Source organism: Amphibalanus amphitrite, unplaced genomic scaffold, assembly GCF_019059575.1.
Source record: "Amphibalanus amphitrite isolate SeventyFive unplaced genomic scaffold, NRLGWU_Aamphi_draft 001036F_arrow, whole genome shotgun sequence".
NCBI lineage: Eukaryota > Metazoa > Arthropoda > Thecostraca > Balanomorpha > Balanidae > Amphibalanus > Amphibalanus amphitrite.
Genome location: NW_024882530.1, coordinates 227,804 through 249,012, shown reverse-complemented (window position 1 = coordinate 249,012; position 21,209 = coordinate 227,804). Strand labels below are relative to the sequence as shown.

Here is a 21,209-nt window from a genome sequence, read left to right as displayed (position 1 = left end):
TCGGACGAGTCCATTCCAACTACCTTCCCTTTTTCACAGAATGGACTCGTCCAAGCCCAATTTCACGTCAGATGTCGGTTTTGGACGAGTCCATTCAAACTACTTTCCCTTTGTGACAAAGTGGACTCTTCCAAACCCAAAATTGCGTCAGAACTAGGTTTTTGGACGAGTCCATTCCAACTACCTTCCCTTTGTCACGGAATGGACTCGCCCAAGCCCAAATTCGCGTCAGATCCCGTTTTTTGGACGAGTCCATTCCAACTACCTTCCCTTTGTCACGAAATGGACTCGTCCAAACCCAAAATTGCGTCAGATCTCGGTTTTTGGACGAGTCTATTCCAACTACCTTCCCCGGTCACGGATTGGACTCGTCGAAACCACCGTTCCTCCCCCGGCACGAAATGGACTCGCCCATTCGTTCCTTCTCACCACACGCCATTTGTGTCGTCACACATCTGTTCCAGTCCCACCCGTGCTCCAACTTCGGTACAACAGAAACATTTACTTATGTGCAGTTACATATATTTCATTATCACAAATAAATAATACAAACTACACAGGCAGAGTGAGCGGAGCCTTCTCGATCAGGGAAACACTCCCAACTGCCTCCCCTTTGTCAGGGAATGGACTCGTCCAGAACCTCGCCGAGGGAGGACTCTCGGCGAGGAAAGGACTCGTCCATCCGGTAGCGTCCCTTCTCACCACATGCCATTTGCGACAACTCGCCGGCGGCACACACAAAGTCATAAATCAACAAGCAAATGCCCGTTCCCACCACGCAAGATCCCGCATCAACAATCTGCGCATGCGCCAATCTCCGAGGGCGACCACCGTCCTCTTGCTGTGGCCGCCCAATCGCCAACGCATTTACAACAATACGCAACATCAGCGCGCACAAACATCGCGTAAAAAAGTAAAAACTCAAGACCGGTCCAGCGGATACCTTTCAGTGCTGCTGAGAAGTGATAATTCCAATCCAGGAAGAAAAAATAACATCAGCACGATTCCGAAACCTCTCTGGTTCAACCGCGGCACCAGTCCGCAATTGTCCCAGCTTACAGTGAGCCACCTAAGCGTATATGTACAAACGGAACAGGCCGGACACAAGCAGCGTCCGCCTCAGCTAGGTGCGAGTGCGAGCCTGCGAGTGTGTGCGGTGCCTGTCATCGTATCAATTATCACAAATATATGTATACATGTATACAATCTCCTCCGAACCCTCCGCATACCTCACAATACTGGCTCGCGACGAAATCTATGTACAGCGTGCGGGCGACTGAGTGACGCCAAATCTCACACTCTCCCTCGCGCGCTCGCTCGCTCTCACCCTCTCACTCGCACACTCCCATCAGCAAGGCAAGACAAAGATGGCGCAGCGGAGGCGACGAGCGTTCCGCGGGCCGGGTGAATGATGACTGGGTGAACGAACAACCGTGAAAACCTCTCACACGCGCGGCCAAATCGACACGAGGCAGCAGAGAAACAACGACTCCCGGACAAGGACGGCGATTCTTCGGATTGGGGCAGCAGACCATTCCTGACAGCGAGTCAGGTCAGGTCAAGGTAAGGTAAGGACATAGGAAGGGCAGGGGCAAGTCAGAGGATGTCAGGTCAATGGCAGATCGTAGCAGGTCAGGTCAGGTCGTGTAAGGACGTCTCAGGTCAGGGCGATGCCCTAACGAAGATCAGTCACAGGACGACTTGGAGTGCGCTTAGTTTGTGCGTATCACTCCAATGATATGGACATACTCTGTTGTCGTTGTAGGTTGGTTGGGTGGTCTAACCACCACAGGGCAAAGCCAAGCTAGCTAAAGCCGCGGCGGTCTAACCATACACTCCTCGCCCTCATCTTCAGCTACTGGGTGAAGTCGAGGAGGCTCCTGCTCCGCCAGGCGACTACTGCTTCTGCTTGTCCTTGGTGATGTTGTCCAGCAGTGTCTGGGCGGGACCGGCCGAAGCGGTCTGGCCCTGCAGCGACTGCAGCAGGTTCTGTACGGTGTTTACGTCAATGTCCACCGGTTGGAAGGACTCGACGTCGTCCAGACTGGCATCCGAAGCTCCCGACTGCAATGGAAAGAGACGATAACGTCAAACACTTGTTTCGATAATGGCTAAGAGAATGAACAGACATGGGGTGGGAAATGAATCGGTAAAAACACCCAAATAAGTCGCACGCAACTCTTACGCTAAGTCATCGTGAACTACAACGAATATTACATCCGTACCGGAAAGCATCCCTGAGTTTACATCCCTTACATCGTGTTTTCTCTAACTGATTCGGCACTCTCCAGTGCCACCTAAATAGCGTTTTAACCCCAACATACCAGCCCCTGGCCACTTATCCCTCCCCGCCATATGACTGGCATTCGCTTTTCTCTCCAACAATTCTAACTCAAACGTACCTCTTTCCTGACAGCCTTGGTCGCCCGCACGAAGCTCTCAGCCAGCGTCGAATCACGCAGCTCGTCATCCATCTGCGCCATGATCTCCTTCATATCTCCTCCGGCCGCCGAGCCCTTCAGCATGTCCTGCAACTCGGCTGACTCGTCCTCGTCGCCATACGAGGACATGCCGGAGGAGTCGTCGTCACTCCAGTCGTCGTCGTCCAGGCCAAGGTCCAGCATTCCACGCACGACGTCGGTGAAGCTGTCGGCGTTAAAGTCGATCTTCTGGCTCAGGGTGGACATGCCGGAGGCGGTGGAGGCCTGGCTCAGAGTGGAGATCTTGCGCATCACGGCGGCGGAGAGCTTGCGACTCGGCTGTGGAACGAGAGAGAATTCGTAAGAACTGAGGGTGTGGGGCAAATGGCATTGCTCACTTCGCATAGATGCTTGCATCAATAGGTGTTCATCATACGATGAACAATGGTGAGAAAATGGGAAATTATCGCTTCCCCATAAGAGCACAACTACCATTAGGAGATTTTACAACACAACCTCGATCGTCAGCCCCTTCTACTCTGTCTTTCTCCTCACCTTGCGGGCGCGCGAGCTCTTCCTGCTGGCCGGAGCGGAGTCGCCCTCGACTCCCTCCAGCCCGGAGAGCTGGCTGAGGAACTCCTGGAGTTCAGCAGCCACCTGCTGCGGCGGCTGCTGCTGGAGGTCAAACTGCTGCTGCAGCAGCTGCTCCAGCTGGTCGGCTGACACCTCCAGCCAGGAGTCATCTGGGGGAGGAGAGAGAGGGGAATTAGTCCAAGATTCTTCGGAAAGAGGGAGATTTCTGTACGAATGTCGTAAAAGTGGAACATATTTACCGAAGATGAACTAAAAGGAAGCTTAATTTTACGAAGAAAAAGACAGAATGACTAGATGAAATGTGAAATTATCGACAAGATGCAACTAACGAACGAGATTAACGTGCAATATCGACAGAAACGCGTCTGCCATCATTACAATCAACGAAGTGTTTTCCTTCGGCGCTATTAGGTCTTCATGCTGCCACCTACCGTCGGGCGGAGGAAGCTGAGCTTCGCGTTTCTTCCACTGGGCGTGATCCACCTTGACCGTCCCGAGTAGCTTTTTGACCACATCTCCAGGCGCCGAATGTCTGTCTTCCTTTAGCATATGCCCAATATAATACTGACGTGCTTTCTCCATGAGGGCCGAGTGATCCTTCGAACCCTCAAGAAGATCCTGAGGAAGGAGGAAAGGGTTGTTAGTTCATTGTGATATATTCCAGAGATAGAGATTGCAAGGGACACAGGTGGCTGAGTTTTCAATTGGTATTCTGAGACAGGTTTGAGCGGCTGCGGCCCTAGCAGAGTTGACAGCTAACAAACCATCTCAGCCACTAAGCCTGAGTAGTGGCCGGTGCAGGCGGCGTATTTACGTAACACTCGCCCTCGGGTATCGGTGACTTTGACGGAGTTCACGGGCATCCAAACCGGTCCGCGGTCGGGCCGTCAAAAAATCTACCCAGAGCCGCGTCATTTCAGCAGCGAAATTAACCGCAACATTTACACAGCGGAGTTTCAGACGGTTTCAACCTCGCGGCCCCATCAACATCAGACAATTAATCACTCGTTGCAGAAAGATTCGGACTTTCCCACCGGCTAATACGAGGAAATGTTTGTTTTTCAGAAAGTCGAGGGGCCCCTGTGCCCTTATACGGAGAGGCTTCATCCCACGAGACGTGTGTAAAGGCTTAATGCCAGCATATCGCAAAAATATAACCATACGAACAATCAAATGTCTTGATAATTTTGACAGCTATTAAACGGGCCCCATTGTGTTATTCACCCAATGCGATGCTTTACGACTCCATATCCCCTATTCCCATGCTAAATCGGACTAGAAAACGATGAAATAACACCCGAAAACTCACCCCAAAGTAGCGTTTCTGGTGCAGGGAACTGAGATATCTCTGCCAGCGTACGTCGTCCCGCAGTTCTTCCAGTGTGGGGTCGGCATCGGCAGCGTGAGACTGAGAGCCGGCGCGAGACGCCAGGATCTCCAGACCGCACGCCTGAGGGAACAGAGAGAACGGTTTGGTTATAATAGTGGAAGGGGAGTAAATGCGAGCGTCGAGATATTACTATGAAACGCCTGGTTTTGGCTTGGTTTAAATATGTTTCTTTAGCTTAAGCTTCTGGTCACTGAGCTAGTGATAGATATATGAAATGGACAAGACTGTAATTAAATACTTTTTCAGGAATACCAAAAGAAAACAGCAATAATAGACGAATAAATCGTATCCCTATTCCCAGCAGAATCCCTAGTGGAGACTGTTGAACCAAAGCTTCCCCTCCCTCCCACCAGATGTCAGGCAGGTCACTCACCAGCTTCATGCCGACATCGGCCGCGCGAAACTCGGCCGCCGCTGGCGCCGGCAGCTGCCACCCCGTCCTCACATCGGGCCGGAACTGCTGGTGCACCAGCTGCGCGTACAGCGTCTTCGTGAAGACGACACTCGCGTTGACACACGTCTCCGGAGGGAAGAAGCGCATGGCGCGACAGGCGCGCAGGTCGATGGGGTCGCGAAGGTAGAACGCCTGCACGGCGGCCGGGAGCAGCTGCGGGCAGGCTGCCAGGAGAGCCGCGGCCGCCGCTGGAGTGCGGACGGTGGCACGGTGATGGGACTCGGTGATCTTTCCCGGGTATCTGCGGAGAAAGAGATAGAAGTTAGACGGTTAGACGGTTAGGCGTACAGATATGTAGGTAGTTCAGAGCAACAAACGAGAGTGGACAAAACCTAAAGAGGAACTAAAATGAACATCTCCCTAAAGATCATCGATATTTGATAATTTCAACAGCTCTTATACTTGAAGCATTTGGCTCATTGTTTTTTTTTTACGTAAGTATCTCAATGATTCACTTCTTTGCGGTAAGTTCGATGATAAGAGAAGCTGAATCACCATGTCTGAAAACGATTACTGTACGTCGGCCACAAGGATGATTCAGTTGAGCTTCGGTTCCCACACAACATCGCAATAAATGCGATTGATTAAACCACCCTCTAATACATGATTCATTCCAGACCGACTTTGCCAAGTTCTCAGAGCCAAGTAACCCGCTTATCGTACCAAACGAGACCCATTTCTCAGCAACCTCCACTACACCCGAAAACAATCCTCACTTCACTCGAAACTGGGTGTGTCGTGTCGCGGCAACTGGCCCTGGGTAAAGTCGGCACAAACACTACTCTTAGCGAGGATCAGACCGAAAATCCAAGTTAAATCAGCACTGGTCGCCTTCTTACAGGCTAGTCGCCACTCTAGCCCACCTGGTTTCGGTTTCAGCCCCAGTGAGCTCGAGGAGATTATGATAAACGCTCGAGTGAAGCCCCACCCAGTCAAGGCGAGGGCTTTAGAATCTTTGAGATGGCAACAGATGAGCTAAGCAAGCGGCGGGCGCCGTCTTGGGAAAGGGATTGGAAACGAGGCGACGTTTCCAATCCCTTCGTGCCATAATTCAACGTAGTGTGAAGCCATCTCTGTTATAACTGCTTGACTAAGGTTCAGAAATACCACACTAGTTTCTCGCTATCTCGTTTGCGTGATCTCCTTGCGTGAAAATCCCTGACAATCTCACTTACCCGTCAATCTTTTGTTGGATGCAGCTCTGTAGTTTGTCGTCCGCCCGTGTGGCGGCGCTAGCGTCGCGTACGGCGTCCACTGCTGCCATGGTAACTGGTAAGCCGTCAGAAGTCTCGTCGGGAAAGGTGAGAGGCAGGAGGTGCACAGCACCTTCGTGAAGAAACACCTGGGGAAGAACGCATTCAGTCATTGCCTGATCGACGATAAAAACCAGCCTACTCATAGACGTACCGGAGTACCCAATGACGCATCAGAGAATGACGAATATATAATCCAATTCACCGCAGTTACGTGTATTATCTGACGCATCCTAGAAGCCTGCACTACCCACAGTTCACTCATACAGCCATTCCAACCTACCCACTACCGCACCGAGCCAGTTTAGACCGTGAACTTTCCCAGTACCGGCGAGTCACCGGCCCGACAGCAGGGCGCTGACCTCTCCACTGCCCCAGACGCATAGTTCGCCGGCTTTCCGGTCTGTTCCCAGCCACCCCGGGGCCATGACCTTTGGCGGCGGCACGCAACGCTGCGTTACGATAACGAGGGGCGTGCGGTACGATGCGTTAGGTATGATAGCGGTCTACAACGGCGGGGCGGCGAGGGAGGAGGTTGTGAGGGTCATGAGACGGCCACTACCGCCGCAAGCGCACCGTCCCCGTTACAACGGAGGGGGTCAATGCCCCCGCCCGTCACGTGACCGGTCACACGGCACGTCCGGCGCGCTGCGGCGGCATCACGTGACCGGCAAAAAACTCGGTGGGGTGCTACTGACACCGGTAAACCACTGAACACTAGACAGCGGACGACAGAAGGTGGATGTCTACACGCTCCGCTGCTCTTCAAGCCTCCCCATCCACCCCCTCCAACTGTCACCAATCACCAATAGTCACCACCCATCCTGCACCACCTGGCGCAGCTCACGGTAAGGCACCACACCAGGTGGCTGCGCTGGCGAGGGGCGCGGCTGCACTGGAGGTCACAGAGGCCCGTCGCACGGCCCAGCTGACCCTGAACGGCTGCCGTGGGCACCACTCAGCCGTGGCTGGCAGCTGTATGTATGTCTGTGTGTGCCGTATAATGCGTTATGCAAGCTGTCTGGCATTTGTGTTTGAGGTTGGTGAGTGCGTGTGTGCCTGTGTTGTCTCACTGTCCCGGCCAAGTATCATTTTAAGTTATTTCAAGTCTCCCCAAGCTTTAAGAAATCTCGCGTTATTCCAATCAATCTACAGATAGACGGAAACCTCCGTGTCCCCAAGACTCTTCCTAACACCAAACCCTATCCAAGTTTCCCAAGCTAAGTGTCAGACGGTGTAGACGGTACAGAGTCTACAGACACCCTTCGCCGCTGCCGGCTGGCGTCGCAGTTCAACTGCCGCCAGGACCGGTCGGTCTAGACGGGCTCACCCATAAAGTGTCGATGTGCATCCGATTACAATGGGTCGTTGGGCCGCCGGCCGGCACTATCCCCGTGTGAACTCGGGAGCAGCGGGCTTGTCTCACTGTCTCAGCGAGGGTGTGTCTCAGTGTGGATGTCTCCGAGTGTCTCAGGGAGACATACCCACAGGACATGTCTCAGCGACATGTCTCAAAACGCCAATGAGTGTGTCTCAGCACGACTGTCAAAACAAGTCATCGCTACAAGACTCGCTTCAGCCATGCAATCAAGTCCTTGGACACACATACCCAACTCATTCCCCTCTCTTAAGCAGCAGAGGAAGGCATCGCTAGGGTGCCAGCGAGGTCGAGAGGTCATCAGCGACCTCCCGACCTCAGCGTATGTGTCCGCTGCTGACGGAATATCCGTGGTTGTGGTCGGTAGGTAAATGTCATCTCCTGAGGTCATCTCTCCCGGACAGGGGCACGTAGCGCTCAGTTCAGGGCCGGGTCAACCACCTATGGATGAACGAGGGTCCCTTCACTGTCGCCGTCACCGCTGAAGGCCATGGTCGCCAGGGATGAACCCGAACCGATGAGACTGTACCGTCGGCGCACTCGGGGGACACGTCATCTCACCCTCCGGTGCTGTTCTTGAACTAATGATAATCAGAAAAAATCCCCCGCGTCATCGGAAATCTCTTCCACTCCACTACCGGCTGAAGTGAGGTGTGACGGGGAGGCTGGGAGGGGTGCAGGAGGGAGGGCGAGGGGGGGAGGGGGTAAACCGGTGCTACCGGTGGTACGGGATGCCGACGGTGGGTCACCAGAGGTCAGCACCCGGGGGCGGTCACTGCTCGCCGATAGCCTTGAAGACGCCTCTTCAGTGCGGCGGTCAGAGATGTTATCTCTTCAGGGTCGGAGGCCGGCGGAGGGAAAAAATCGGACGCGCGAGCGTCGGTGAGACGCCGGCGACCGGTTATTTTCGGCGGGGAGCGAGTTCGATTTGGTCCGTCCGGCCCGGCCAGTGCGGCCACTTTCGGCAAGGAGGTTCGAAGAATCAAGCACAGGTTCTCAATGTCGCCTGTTTCAAACTTCCCCTACCTTTCCCTCTTCGATAGGGAAATTCCAGGACAGTATAACCCAACCCAACAGCTTGCATTAGTGACTGTACGACTTCTTCGGAGCTTTGCCTACGAAGAATTTACGAACAATACGCAGGAAACAGATGACGAAGCAACACAACCCAGTATCCGATCGGAAGTCGCAACTTAGGACGTCTGTTCCCAGGCGGATGCCGTCCAACACCACCAGCGGCGTATTTAGAAAATCGCGAAGGGGGGGGCCAAGGGTTTGGAGGGCGCCACCTCACCCAAGGAGGGCGCCATACCGTCGCGAGATAAAAAATCGCTCAGTGGGGGTTGGGGGGTTGGGAGGCGTTTTTTACCATGCCACCAGTTTTTTTTGCGTAACCTCGTATAGGTCGTGCTGCATTGATTTTGCATCGTGTGTATTCTTTATACTCCAGGTCACAAAAGGTCAAGTGTTCTTGAAATGCTGCGCCGAAGGCGCGCGAAATTTTTGAAAACAACCTTTTCCTCCGCTTTTTAGGCACGCCTTTTATACGATCACTGTTCAAAGCTCCTCTCGCTCTTTTACCAAATTTGAAGGTGTAAAAAATACCTAAGGTTTGGTCGGGCCGCTGCCACACAAACTGTACAGAAAGCTTGGCTCATGGGTGTCGATGTATAAAAGTTTATTGGCGGTGGCATATCTACGCACCAGATCACCGTATCGGATTGATACCGGAGCGCGAGATGCGTAAACATCATCCAAATTACCTCAGACCAGCCTTCATAGCCTTCTCACAGATGCATACAGTGTACCCACATAACCAGTTTCAATCACCGAAACTTCAGATGCCTGCTGTTGCGCCCGAACCTGTAGACAATACTTAATCGTAATCCATATAGATGCCATGATGCACGTAAAGTAGGATCAATCCGTTAAGACCAAAAACGTGTTTTATGCATCGTAGAGCGTAGATAGTTTTGGTAGGTATAGATACTTCATTCATTGTGCTGAATGCACGTTCATTTGTGGCAGTTTTCACAGGCAAGACATCAACTATGTGCAATAGAACGACTAAGTTGAAAAACATGCCAAAGGAGTAAATAAATGATAGGAGGGCAGCGATCAACGGATGTTGCCAATAGGTAGAAGGGCTGCGATCCACAGGAGGGCACTAATAGGTAGAAGAGCCCCGATCAACATCCCGAGTTTCGACAGTAGGGCACCGATAGGTAGGAAGTTGGCGAGCAGCAGGAGGGCGCCAATGGATAGAAGGGCAGCGATCAACAGGAGGGCACCAATAGGTAGGAGGGCGCCGATCAACAATCAACAGGAGGGCGCCACCAGGTAAGAGGGTGGCGAGGAACAGGAGAGCACCAATAGGAGGGTGGCGATCAACAAGAGGTCGCCAATAGGTGGGAGGGCGGTCATCAACTGGAAGTCGCCAATGAGCGGAAGGGTGACGATTAAAATGGGGGTGGCAATGGTGAGGAGGGCGCCTTTGCTCAAGAGGATGACACGAACAGGAGGGCGTCTGTGCGGAGGGCGCTGGTCAACAGGAAGGTGCCAGTGGATAGGAGGGCGGTGATCAACAGGAGGGTGCCAGTGGTTAGGAGGGCGGCGATCTACACGAGGGCGCCAATAGGAGAAGGGCCCCGATTAACATTCAACAGGAAGGACTAGGGAACCAATAGGTAGGAGGGCGGCACTGAACAAGAGGGTGCCAAAAGGGAGAAAGGCGGCCTTCAAAATTTCACATGAGGGCGCAATAGGTAGGAGAGCGCCAATAATTATGAGGACGCCGATCAGCAGAAGGGCGGCAATGTGTAGCAGGGTGGCGACCTACAGGAGGGCGCCTTCGGGTGAGAGGGCGCTTATTTACAGGACAGCGGCTTACATAGGCGACCACCGTTACGCTTAGAGAGCTACAGCCTACAAATGTGGTTGGAGGGCGCCCGAGGGAGCCCTCCAACCGTATTTGGAGGGCGTATTTGGAATGGGCGTCCTCCGAGGGCGCCCTCCATCCGTATTTTCCCTGTAAACACATTCGCGATTGGAGGGCGCCCTCCAGTCGCGATTGTTTTTCGATTCGATTATATCACAATTGCATTTGCGATTGGAGGGCGCCTTCGGCGCCCTCCAATCGCAAAGGGCGCCTTCGGCGCCCAAGGGGGGGGCCATGGCCCAGTGGCCCCCCCCCTGCCTACGCCCCTGAACACCACCGCTAAATGTCACTGTCCTTCCCGCCAGTCAACCGGCAGCCAACCGCACTTCGTCCAGCCTGTCCGATTGGCTGCAAAATCATCAATAACGGACTCAGCCACCTGCAACGGAGAATAAATCACCCATCTAATCCCACATAACATATGGCTTATACTGAAACTGCATATCCGTCGAGGCATGTTGGTGATCAGGCGGTTACCTAATGCGCAATATTCCACCTTCCATAGACAATGATTCTGCCAACGTGGCTTCAATGATGTCTAGACCTAGAGTACTTGTGACGTTTTTTTTTTCTGCGGCGTTTCGGCTGGCTGCACAAGTTGACTGAGCGGTGTCTTGTATTCTCACAGTGGCCAACGCTGTGGTAGACCCAAACGGTGAAACGTTCGAAACTGCGTCGGGTAAGTCTGGCCGTCCCAAATCCATCCGGTCACCCCAATCTACCTTGTCAGGTCTCTCTGCACCACAGTGCACATACATCGTGCATGCATGCACTGCGCGCGTGCAGCGTGTGCAAACAACGCCAGTGCACTGTGCAAACCGTCGTGCACAAAATGCGTGACGCATTACACGTTCGCTTGTCCAGCCGCCGGCAAACTCACTTCATCTGGATAACCCAGCAGAATGCAGATCCTACCTGGACTACCTGGAGAAGCTCGACCAATACGCAGAACCAGCTGCCACGTCAGCAGCCAAAACCGAGCCGACACTCATCCAAAGTTCTCGGAAGGTGCGCAGTAGGCCGCGCCTGTATCTCAAACTATGACGCTGTGCCTCAGGAGGCACGACACTGGGTTGTCAGGAGATCCAGTATCTGGGACCATCAGGAAGTATTCAGTGACGACGCCGCTGATCAGGCAACGGGTACGAAATGACGTCACAGGGAGCCAGACGATCGCCACTGAACCCGAGCTGTCCCCGGACAAAACATCGCCTCGGCAGGACTCCAGGCTCGGCGACAATGTGTCGTCGGTTGATGGGACTCGAAAGGGTTCGGGGCAGCGCCAGAGCTCCAGAAGCTCGAGATGGGGCTGTCAAAGCTGCCTCAGCTTGATCAGTTGAGCTGCTAGGTAAGCATTGACACTATCAGGAAGTCGAGATGAAGTTGATATCGTGAAAATTATTTAAACTAAACGTCAAATCCCCCCAGCATTGCTACCATCTCACCTAAGCGTGCCAAAGTTTCCTTGGATTCACCTCTTCATCAACTTCTCACAGAATCTCCGCCTAGTCACCAACGTCTTCGTCTTCTGTCGCTTTCTTCTCCGTCGTCTTCAAGCCTCCTCCGTCGTCTCCGAACCTCCTTCCCTCGGCGTCGCCACCGACGAACTGACTTCTCGTCGGATGGCGCCCGCCGCGCCGGCCCACCCGACAGCATTGGCCTACTTTCCACCAGCAATTACCCAATATTCGCCGGGCCCAGTGGCGTGAGACTGCTTCTGATTGGCTACCGAGCTAGGGGGGCGAGGGGGGGGTAGCCTCGGGCGTCCGAGGGGGGCAGGGTCACTAGGCACATGCCATGCACGCCCGAGCCGCACATGAGTGTCCTCGCGTGCATGGAGGTAATCATTGGAAGTGGGGAACGCGAGAGCGTGAACATGCAGTCATCGCGACAATGAGAAAACAACAGGATGAACAACAGCGAGAGTGACCTCTGACTGTGCTGGACACGCAGTGGGACGCGTTGCTTCCGCGTTGTTTTACACAACGCTGGCCTTCGCGCGGACATTTGCAACCTTGGCGTCGACTAATAGCAGGCAGAAACTACTTCCATAGAGGGGCATAATTCGCGCATTGGCCAAGGATATAGTGATATCAGATAAGGCTTGTCGGTGCGTCAGAGCCGGAGTTGAAACTGCGGTGGAAAAACTCTGTTCGTTGCGACGCCGCATCTGCACCGCTCAGGACAGCGTCCGGCGTTGGTCAGCAAGGTAAAACAAGGGTCTAAACCGGTGTTAGTTTTTGCCGGCAAGCTCCTGCAGCCGTTTCAGTCCAGACAGGGCCGGTTGTCGGGGGAAGGGAGGGGGAGGGTGCCTTCAAGGTGACCTTGACACGTACCCCACGCTAAGGTCAAGCCAAACAAAGCGCCATGGTCACCGAAAAAGCCGCATGCAAGCGCTACAAAAACTGACTGCGTGAGCAACAAATCCAAGGCGCGACCACCGCCGTGACGGGGGCGTGGTCACGGGTCAGAGGACGAGAGGAGCAGAGCAGAGGACCGGAGGAACAGGACAGAGGGAGGGAGCGAGCGAGAGGACCGCCCAGACTGCCTGGCGCCGGTTCGGAGCCGGGGGAGCGCCAAAGTATCGATCCAGCCTCCCCGCCGCCCGGGCCGACCCAGACGAGACTGGCGACAGACCCAGGGATGAATGAACTCAGAGAGCAGGCCGATAAACCCACAGACCAAAAGCCACAACCGCAACGGGCGCTCTAACGAAAACAACCGGTCATATCCGCTCGAGTGACTCCGGGGTGACATTCAGAACAAAACGAACAGTCAAAACAACTTATCAAACCGCTCTGAGCTCCCCAAACTTAGACCTCTTCATGTGACAATGCAACACTGTGTCACATCAAGACACCGCGACCCCCAGAGAAAAACCTGAAACAGCAAAAGCCACGCCCTACCTCGCTGAAGGTTCACCGTCAAGTGAACTTCACCAACCCCCGCCGCGCCGCCGACGACGACGGTAAACGACGCCGACGCGTCGTCACCGATGCAGCGATTGACCTGGATCGTCGGTCGGCCGTCTACGGCAGTGCCCACCGAGGAACAGCTACCGTCTGACGAGCGAGCTGACCTGCTTCTTTCGCCGCCGGCCGTGGCCGTGGCAGCCAACATCGGTCAGAAGTGGCACACACTGCCGCGGTCCGGTCACCGTCACGGGCGTCACGGGGCTTCACGAGGTGTCACGGGAAGGTGTGGGCATCACGGATGACCGTCACGGATATCATGAATGACCGTCACGGACGGTACAAACCGTCACAGACTAGAATGCTGATCATCACAAGCCAAAGATACCCATTACGTAACGTCTGAAGTAACATCACTACAAGCGTCTCTAAGTGGCACTGACCGTCAAGGACAGTGAACTCGCACAATGTGACGCAGCGTCACGAGACGCCGCGTGCGTCACAATATACGACGCATCAAGCTGATTGCTGACGAATTGAAACAGACATCTTGCACCCACACTGTACTTGCATGACTCAGAACCCTACAAATAGCGCTGATGAGATATTGACGGTTATGCTAACCAAACCACTCTCAGGCAATGTGAAGCAGTTCGGGGAAAATAAGGGCCTCGTCCTGGGGGACGGTTATTTACGATACAACTTCTGTATCGCCGGCCATGAAGTAAAACTGTATCGCCCGTGGGGCCCGGAAGTGGTGATGGAAGCTTCTGGAAGTCTGGGCGGGCTGCGGAGGGGAGTGGGGGGGGGGGTCGGGGGGTTCGACAGGGGGGTGTTAATAACATCACATTCCGAACGAATAACTAGGCCATCGATCTAGCCCGTGGCGGGCACGGGTCAGTCGCCGATTACCCTTTAACGACCCAGCAGTGCCTCGAGCGACGTCTTTCTGGGTCACTGGACAAGGTCACAGACACGCCTCGTATTGACGGATATTGACACGCGGATGGAACGTAGGTCAGACCACGCAGAAGCTCTATGTTTGGTGTCATAGCCAAGGAAACCGCTAAACAACACAGGACGCTTGCGGATCGGCTTGCAGCTACGTCATCCGCAAACAAAGCATGCATCATCAGACAACATAGCCTCATCCGCAACCAAATCCGTATCTTGCAGATTCAGACGCTACCTTGTTAACAAAGAGCGCGCATCATCTTAACCTTCTCACCGCAATCCTAGTTGCCCTTCCGTTAGACAACGGGCTGAATCAATAACCGGTATACCACCGTATCCCATCTCGCTACCGACTCAATCACTCTTTGGTGCCTCGGTCACGACTTCCCAATGTGACCATCACGTCTAACATCACGTCTCACCTGGGCGTGACCGGAAGCGGACGTGGCTCGTCAGGGTCGACCAAAGTCGTGGAAGGGTCAGACAGTGACCTTGAAGTCGCCGTTGATGTACCGCTACATCCCCGCGGCACTCGAGTGAGTTGAAGGGCCGAAGATGACGAAGAACGGGAAGGAGTTCGCTGATTGGTCGAGCCAGCCACGCCGCGGGCAGAGAACACGGAAACCGTCCATGGAAAGTTATGTGAGAATTATGCCAACGGAAACCGCTACGACCCAACCACGTCAGTTCAAACCCAGACCAAAAAAAAGATCGCGGACCATCGCTTTGTACCCACCATTCCTCCACAGAAAACCACCCCCAGACGCAGTTCACGCAAATCGATCGTCTTCCCTCCCCTCGCTGTCTAGACGTTGTTTTCCAGACTGTCGGCCCAAGCACCGTTAGTCCCTTCCGCGTGCGCGGCCGTCTCCCGGAGCGCGTAGTAAAACCTACCACGCACTGCGCTCGTGGGTCTCTCTCTCATTACCACTCTACGCAGCGGCGGCGGGCGGGCGGGGCGGCAGCGGCAGCGGCGGGCAGACGCTCCTACCATGGGTCAAACACCGCGCCTGAGAACCTAACGGTGCTCCCCGGCCGGCGGCCCGACTTCCAGGAGACGGTACATCAGAAGCTCGTCTCGGAACGCGCCAGAACGCGTCGGCACGCGGCTCAGCCCGCCGCCGGCGACGAAGAGCGACAAGCTTGGCGCACGAGGTGCGCACTGCGCCGCTTGGGACGAGTTCGGAGAAGGTGACGCACTGTGGTAGTTAGTATGCGCACCAGGATGTTTTTCACGTCGGTCGAACTGGATTGTCCGCACTACGCAGGAGCTGAACAGGAGAAATAGATTAACGTGGATGATAGCGTCAGGCGACAAGAACTAAAAGGAGCATAGATGCTCAATCTAGGAGTTTGGGAATGAAACTGGGCCTATCAGCAAGAAAGGGAAATTCACAGCCGCTGAAAGTCACTTACATGCTTATATCCTTCAACGTTTCTTCTTTTTAATTTTGTTTCCACACATATACCCCGGTAAAGACAGAAACAAGCAGACGCTTCAAACCGGCAGCAGCGAGTAGTTCCATCCACCACCGCCAGCCGGCGCCACCATCACGTCGCAGCTCTCTCTGACCGAGCTGGGGCAGCTCTGTGAGAACGAGTCCGTCGAGTAACGGTGGCCGAGCTGTGCCCTTGAACGCACTTGACCCGGAGTCGAAGCCGGCCGGCCGGACAGCGGAAGCTTCTCTCTCATGACGTCATGAGACAGAGCGGCGGGCGGACCGCTACTCGGCCGCGCCCGGCTCTCTCTCTCTCTCTCTCTCTCTCTCTCTCTCTCTCTCTCGCTCAGTCGTTCGCTCTCTCGCTCTACCTCTGCCTCGCTGGTATACACGCCTTCCTCAACGTCTTATCTCGCGAGTCCGGTAACTCTTCATTCTTTATTTGCCGCAGTTCCTCAAATACCACCACCTCGCTCTCGCTCGTCACTCTACTCTCTCCTGTACCATCTCTCACTCTCTCCCCGTGCAGAGGGTTGACGGTGCACGAGCGGGCTGCCACACCTCCAGTTCTGGGAGTTAAGTACCGGTCCAGTTCGCTCTCGCTCTCTCTCTCTCCCTTTCGTTCAGTGCTGGACGACCAGATACCGAAAGTCGACAGATCGGGATACCCACTCTCGCTCGTGTCAAGAAAAAGTCGACCGACCCGACGAATCTGTACGCAAGTTCCGTTTGAGAAGCATAAAAACGCCTAAACGAGACTCACTGAAAGTGATCACGTCTCGTATGTGCTCGCTTCGATCGTTTCTCAGTCTTAAATCCACTTTTTGATCGCCACGAATCATTCAACTCCGGCAGGATGCATTCTTTAACCGACCACAACCACAACCGTTCTCTTCTGACACTTCCGGCACCCGAAGAGCAATGCCCTGACTCCGCCTGAGCAGCGGTACACCACAAAACACCGCAAACCCTTCGCACCCGGCACCGCCGCCTCCTCATCCTTCCCTCCCCCAATCAGCCACTAACACGACGCCGATGCCATTTTTTCCAAACCGGCTCCCTCCCCGGTCGATGTCTGACATTGAACTCCTCGTCTGGACGCGGCTCAGAGCCGCCTCGGTGGATGGTTCGCCTCCTCTCAAGGTCTAACGATGTCCGTCCAAAGTGGCCACGTGACGGCGGGGACTGCCCAGAGCGCGCAGATCTAACTCCTGGGCTAGACTCGGGGAGATAAGTGTCAAGCGTTGAGGATGCCTACTAATGGAGGGGTACTGCGTCGCTGGTGTCATTCGTATCGCTTTCGACGATTGTATTAATTACGGTGGTAGTGATATATTAGGTAATATATCCCAAATATATTGGGTATATATATATTAGGTAAAAATATCAGAGCTGGGCAAGTGCGTTCCTTTAGTGCGTTCCTGCGTTCTTCCGTACGTACGCACCGCCCTTTTTAGGAACGCAAGAACGCAGGAACGCAAAGTTTTTCAAAGGAACGCAAGTAAGAGGAACGCACCACCCGAAATTTTAAAGCGTTCCTGCGTTCTTGCGGAACCACCCGAAAAATTATATTGCTGCCAATGAACTGTGTCAAATGTTTGAATCTCGAGTACGTGTGTTTGCCGGGAGGCGCCACTTGTCGGTCGAATCGAGGAAGGCTTGCTTAGATTTAGTGGTGATGTTTACTATTCGATTCGGTTTCAGGCATTAAATGTGTAAAGATTTTTAGTGGTGATGTTTACTATTCGATTCAGTTTCAGGCATTAAATGTGTAAATTAAATATGATAACTTTTACTATGATACATCTTTTAACTTAACTATTGTTTTTAAGCAGGTCGTATTTTTGTTGAAAACCCTACGGATGATATTGGTAAAACGTATTTCAGATATTCGATTCGGAAAAGAGATGTCGAGTTGCTTTTCGGCCCCACGTCGCCATTCTGGGTATTCTGTGATCGATTCGCCCCGTGTTTGGTTGGGCCCGCGCCGCGTGGTTCGGCGGTATTTTTGAGGAAGGAACGCAGGAACGCAGGAACGCTAACGCACCGAACGAAAAAAAAAAATTGAGGAACGCTATTCCAGGAACGCACTAACCGCGGCCGGAGGAACGCAGGAACGCTAACGCACTACCGAAAATCGAGGAACGCGCCCAGCTCTGAAAAATATATATATTAGGTAAATATACCCAAAATATATTAGGTAATATTTGACCGTATCATAAAGTACGAAATAAAAGGTAAAAGCTGGACAGGCAAGCGGACTGGCAAGGCAGGCTACCCAAGCGGGCGAGCGGGCAGTCTAGGTGGGAAGACGGACAATCTGGGCGGGAAGACGGGCAGTCCAGGCGGGCAGGCGGGCAGTCTAGGCGGGAAGACGGGCAGTCCAGGCGGGCAGTCTGGGCGGGAAGGCCCGCACAGGCGAGCAGGCGGACGGGCAGACGTGTCTACCACCACCGTGACTCAGTCGATTTCCAAGGGCAGCACCGTCGTACCTCGTCGCACACCAGGTATGTCCGTCGCGCACCATCGCGCCGCCGCCGCCGCCGCCGCCGCCGCCATCGCCGCCATCACCGCAACAGCAGGAGTCGCGGCAGCAGCAGCAATGACGGCAGAGTACGTGACTCAGAGAGCGCGGAAATGACCTCCGGTTGAGTGGAGCTGACCAGATGGCCTCCAGGCGAACCACGCACCCCTTCTACCCTTTGCAGTGAAGGTCTTCGAGGAACAGGCGTGGGGCGACGATCAGGGGGACGGAGAGACTGGTACCTACACCACCACAACGTCCGGGACAGAACTTCAGCCACCTCGACCATTAAACGACAGTAATAGACGGGGGAGTGCCTGTCGCTAGTGACATCTGTTGTCCACGGGCCCAACTACCCTTCGGCCTTCACCAAGGCAGCGCCGGCGCCGGCGGCGGCAACGCCGTCGCCGGGTGGAGCTTTCTCCGCTACTGGTCGGGTAGCAACCACCCCTCCCTCCGGGCGTCGAAATCCGACCGTCGGCGCCACCCGCGCACGGCGCCGGCACCGGCACGTGGCCGGTCTGAGCGTCGATCACCGGTTACCGAGTCCAGTGGGGTGTCCTCGAACGACAGCCGAGACGTTTGCTCCCGACGCCCCAGACTGAGACGCCAGAGGTGTCTCGGGACAAACTGAGACGAACTGAGACGTTACAAAGATGTCACGAGATGTTCCGAGGCGCTCGGAGTGCTCACCGCCGGGTATCGAGTTCGATCATCTGAGGTCGTCGGGAGCGGAGCATCCATCAGGCAAGCGACACCAGTCGGTGTTCAAATGCTTCATCCAGCAGGCGGGCACACACGGACACAAGTCACGGGACAGCCCAAGTTGCAATTTGACAGATGTGCGTTGATGCATTGCAACAGTTGCATTTGGACGGCTCGAGTTGCATCATCGGAGCGCAGACCTTGCTACGTGGCCGAGACCTTGGTTTGAGTGCCCACGTGGCACCGACCACGTGACCAGAGACCAGTCACCTCTGGTTTGTTCGACCGTGACCCCCTCCCCCGCCCCACAGCCCCCACCTCCGCAGCTAGGCGCAACGAAAGCAGCGACGCATACGACGAAACAGACCAGTGAACCACAACTGGTCTTTCTGCCTCCCTCCAGCGGCCTCAAACCACGTGACTCCCCCCCCCACGAAGGGGGTGAGACATCCGACCGGGGTTCTGCCACGCCCTGTAGGGCCGATTCGGTTCAGTTCGGTCCAACAAACCCTAGCGACCGCCCGCCCGCCGCTACCGGCACGAAATGCACCGTGATAGGCACTTAGCTCGGCGTCGATAAGACACGGACTACTGCCCTTACTGCGGTGGCGGCTGCGGTAGCCGGTGATATGCATCAGTTCTCTCCCCTATCGCAGTTCCCCTCCCTCCCAAAACCCAGCCCCACAAGGTCTTGGACCACGCCAGTCCCAAGCTACATCAGCGGCGGTAGCGTCGGTGGAGGCGACAGCAACGGTGTTATCGTTCTATGCTGCAATGCAGTCACTGGCACGCGCCCGCGATAACGCACGAGACTGACGACTCAATATTGGCCGGCGTCTCTATCGGGATCTTTACGATGCTTATTGCTAACTACATCGCGCTTCCCTTGTGTGTAGGTGAGTTTACTAGCATAGAAAGGTAGGTACTCGTAGGTACTTGGTATTTTTACTCAGTACTTTGTAATTCGGTACTCACCCTTCGTTCTGCCGTCTCTGGGTCGTAGCTGTCAGGAACATGATCTGCCGCCTCAATCAAAAGAAATTCGCCGTCCGTATCCAGTAGCCTAGAACAGACAGGGGTCATACGAGGTCAGAAGAGGTCACAGAAGGTCAAAAGAGGTCACACAGGGTCAAGGGAAATAAGATAAGGCACACTGGCCGTATGCTTTAATTCATCACATTCTTCGCGCAGCTTATCACACAGCTCATCAAACAAGGCACACAACTCGCCACAAAGACGTTCTCGGCGACAACAAAGACGACCAGAAGCCAACACCTGTGTCCGAAGATCACAAAGGCAGAGTCCGCCGCTAACCACATATGCATGTGTATCAGCCGACTCAAAAGGCGGTAGGTGACCGCGTGACAAGTCACAAGTCCACGTGGAGTAGGATTCACCGCCAGGTGATGCTACGAGAATTCCTGGAACTCCTGACGTAAATGGAATACCCAGCGAGGTAGGTAGTCGATCGGTATTATAATCAGTGCGGGCAAACGTCAGCTGTCATAAAGGATGACAGACAGAAGACATATGATGACAGCGGCGGCTGAGAAATTAAACGAAGCACCGTTCTCAGGATACGAGGCAGATTTGACAACTTCGCTGGATTGATTTAGATGCATCCGTTATATGCACTTTCAGACATTTAAGTGTTTTACACTTAACTAGTCGTTCAAGTTTTCAATGTCCTACCAAACCACCCACTCCGCTATCGCGATAGCTGACGAGAGGATAAAAATACGACAGACGGAGGGGCTACCAGTTTCCTAAGGACCAGTAGAGGGCGTCTATTTTTAGACGATGCCACTTGTCTCCCACCAGAAATGCTGCTCTTTCGGTGGGATTAGCTAATATAATGCCTCCGACACGAGGCGAAGCATGCGATCGGTAAAATACTTGCTTTTCAAGGCAATAATAAATGTCAAGCAGAAAATTTCACATCATATTAGCAGGACTGGACTCCCGGCACCCTGTTTCCGGTTAGAGCCAGTTTCTCAGGGACAAGGTCTCCTGACAGACTACCCCTCCCTTCCCTAAGCCACCCCTGTCAATTTCACGGCCACCGACTCACTCACGCGCAGCAAATTCGGTAGGTTGCGTATGCGCAGTAGCACACCACGCAAAATCATTGTTACAGCAGTTGCAAGGTTACATTCGACAGTCGAGAATAATCGTCACGGAGAAAAATAGATAAGAACTGGAGAAAGATCTAGAGAAAGAAACAGTTCTTAAATTCACTTTGAACACG

General features: G+C 54.1%; 1 protein-coding gene across 1 annotated transcript; it reads right to left on the bottom strand.

Moving 5' to 3' along the window:
* Window positions 1-505: 505 nt before the first annotated feature.
* LOC122369450 (protein ecdysoneless homolog) lies at window positions 506-20,286 on the bottom strand. The gene is made up of 9 exons (XM_043344213.1): window positions 20,276-20,286; window positions 19,937-20,024; window positions 6,034-6,200; window positions 4,778-5,099; window positions 4,324-4,464; window positions 3,446-3,632; window positions 2,976-3,163; window positions 2,403-2,759; window positions 506-2,064 (listed from the first exon to the last, which is right to left on the bottom strand). The coding sequence occupies exons 1-9, from the start codon at window positions 20,284-20,286 to the stop codon at window positions 1,897-1,899; spliced, it is 1,629 nt and encodes a 542-aa protein (XP_043200148.1). The 3' UTR covers window positions 506-1,896.
* Between the last annotated feature and the right edge of the window lie 923 nt (window positions 20,287-21,209).

Excerpts from the sequence above, each read along its gene's own strand:
- LOC122369450 (XM_043344213.1), bottom strand. Across the intron at positions 3,633-4,323 it reads ACCAGAAACGCTACTTTGGG|GATCTTCTTGAGGGTTCGAA; the intron begins GTGAGTTTTCGG and ends CTCCTTCCTCAG. Across the intron at positions 2,760-2,975 it reads AGAGCTCGCGCGCCCGCAAG|CCGAGTCGCAAGCTCTCCGC; the intron begins GTGAGGAGAAAG and ends CTCGTTCCACAG.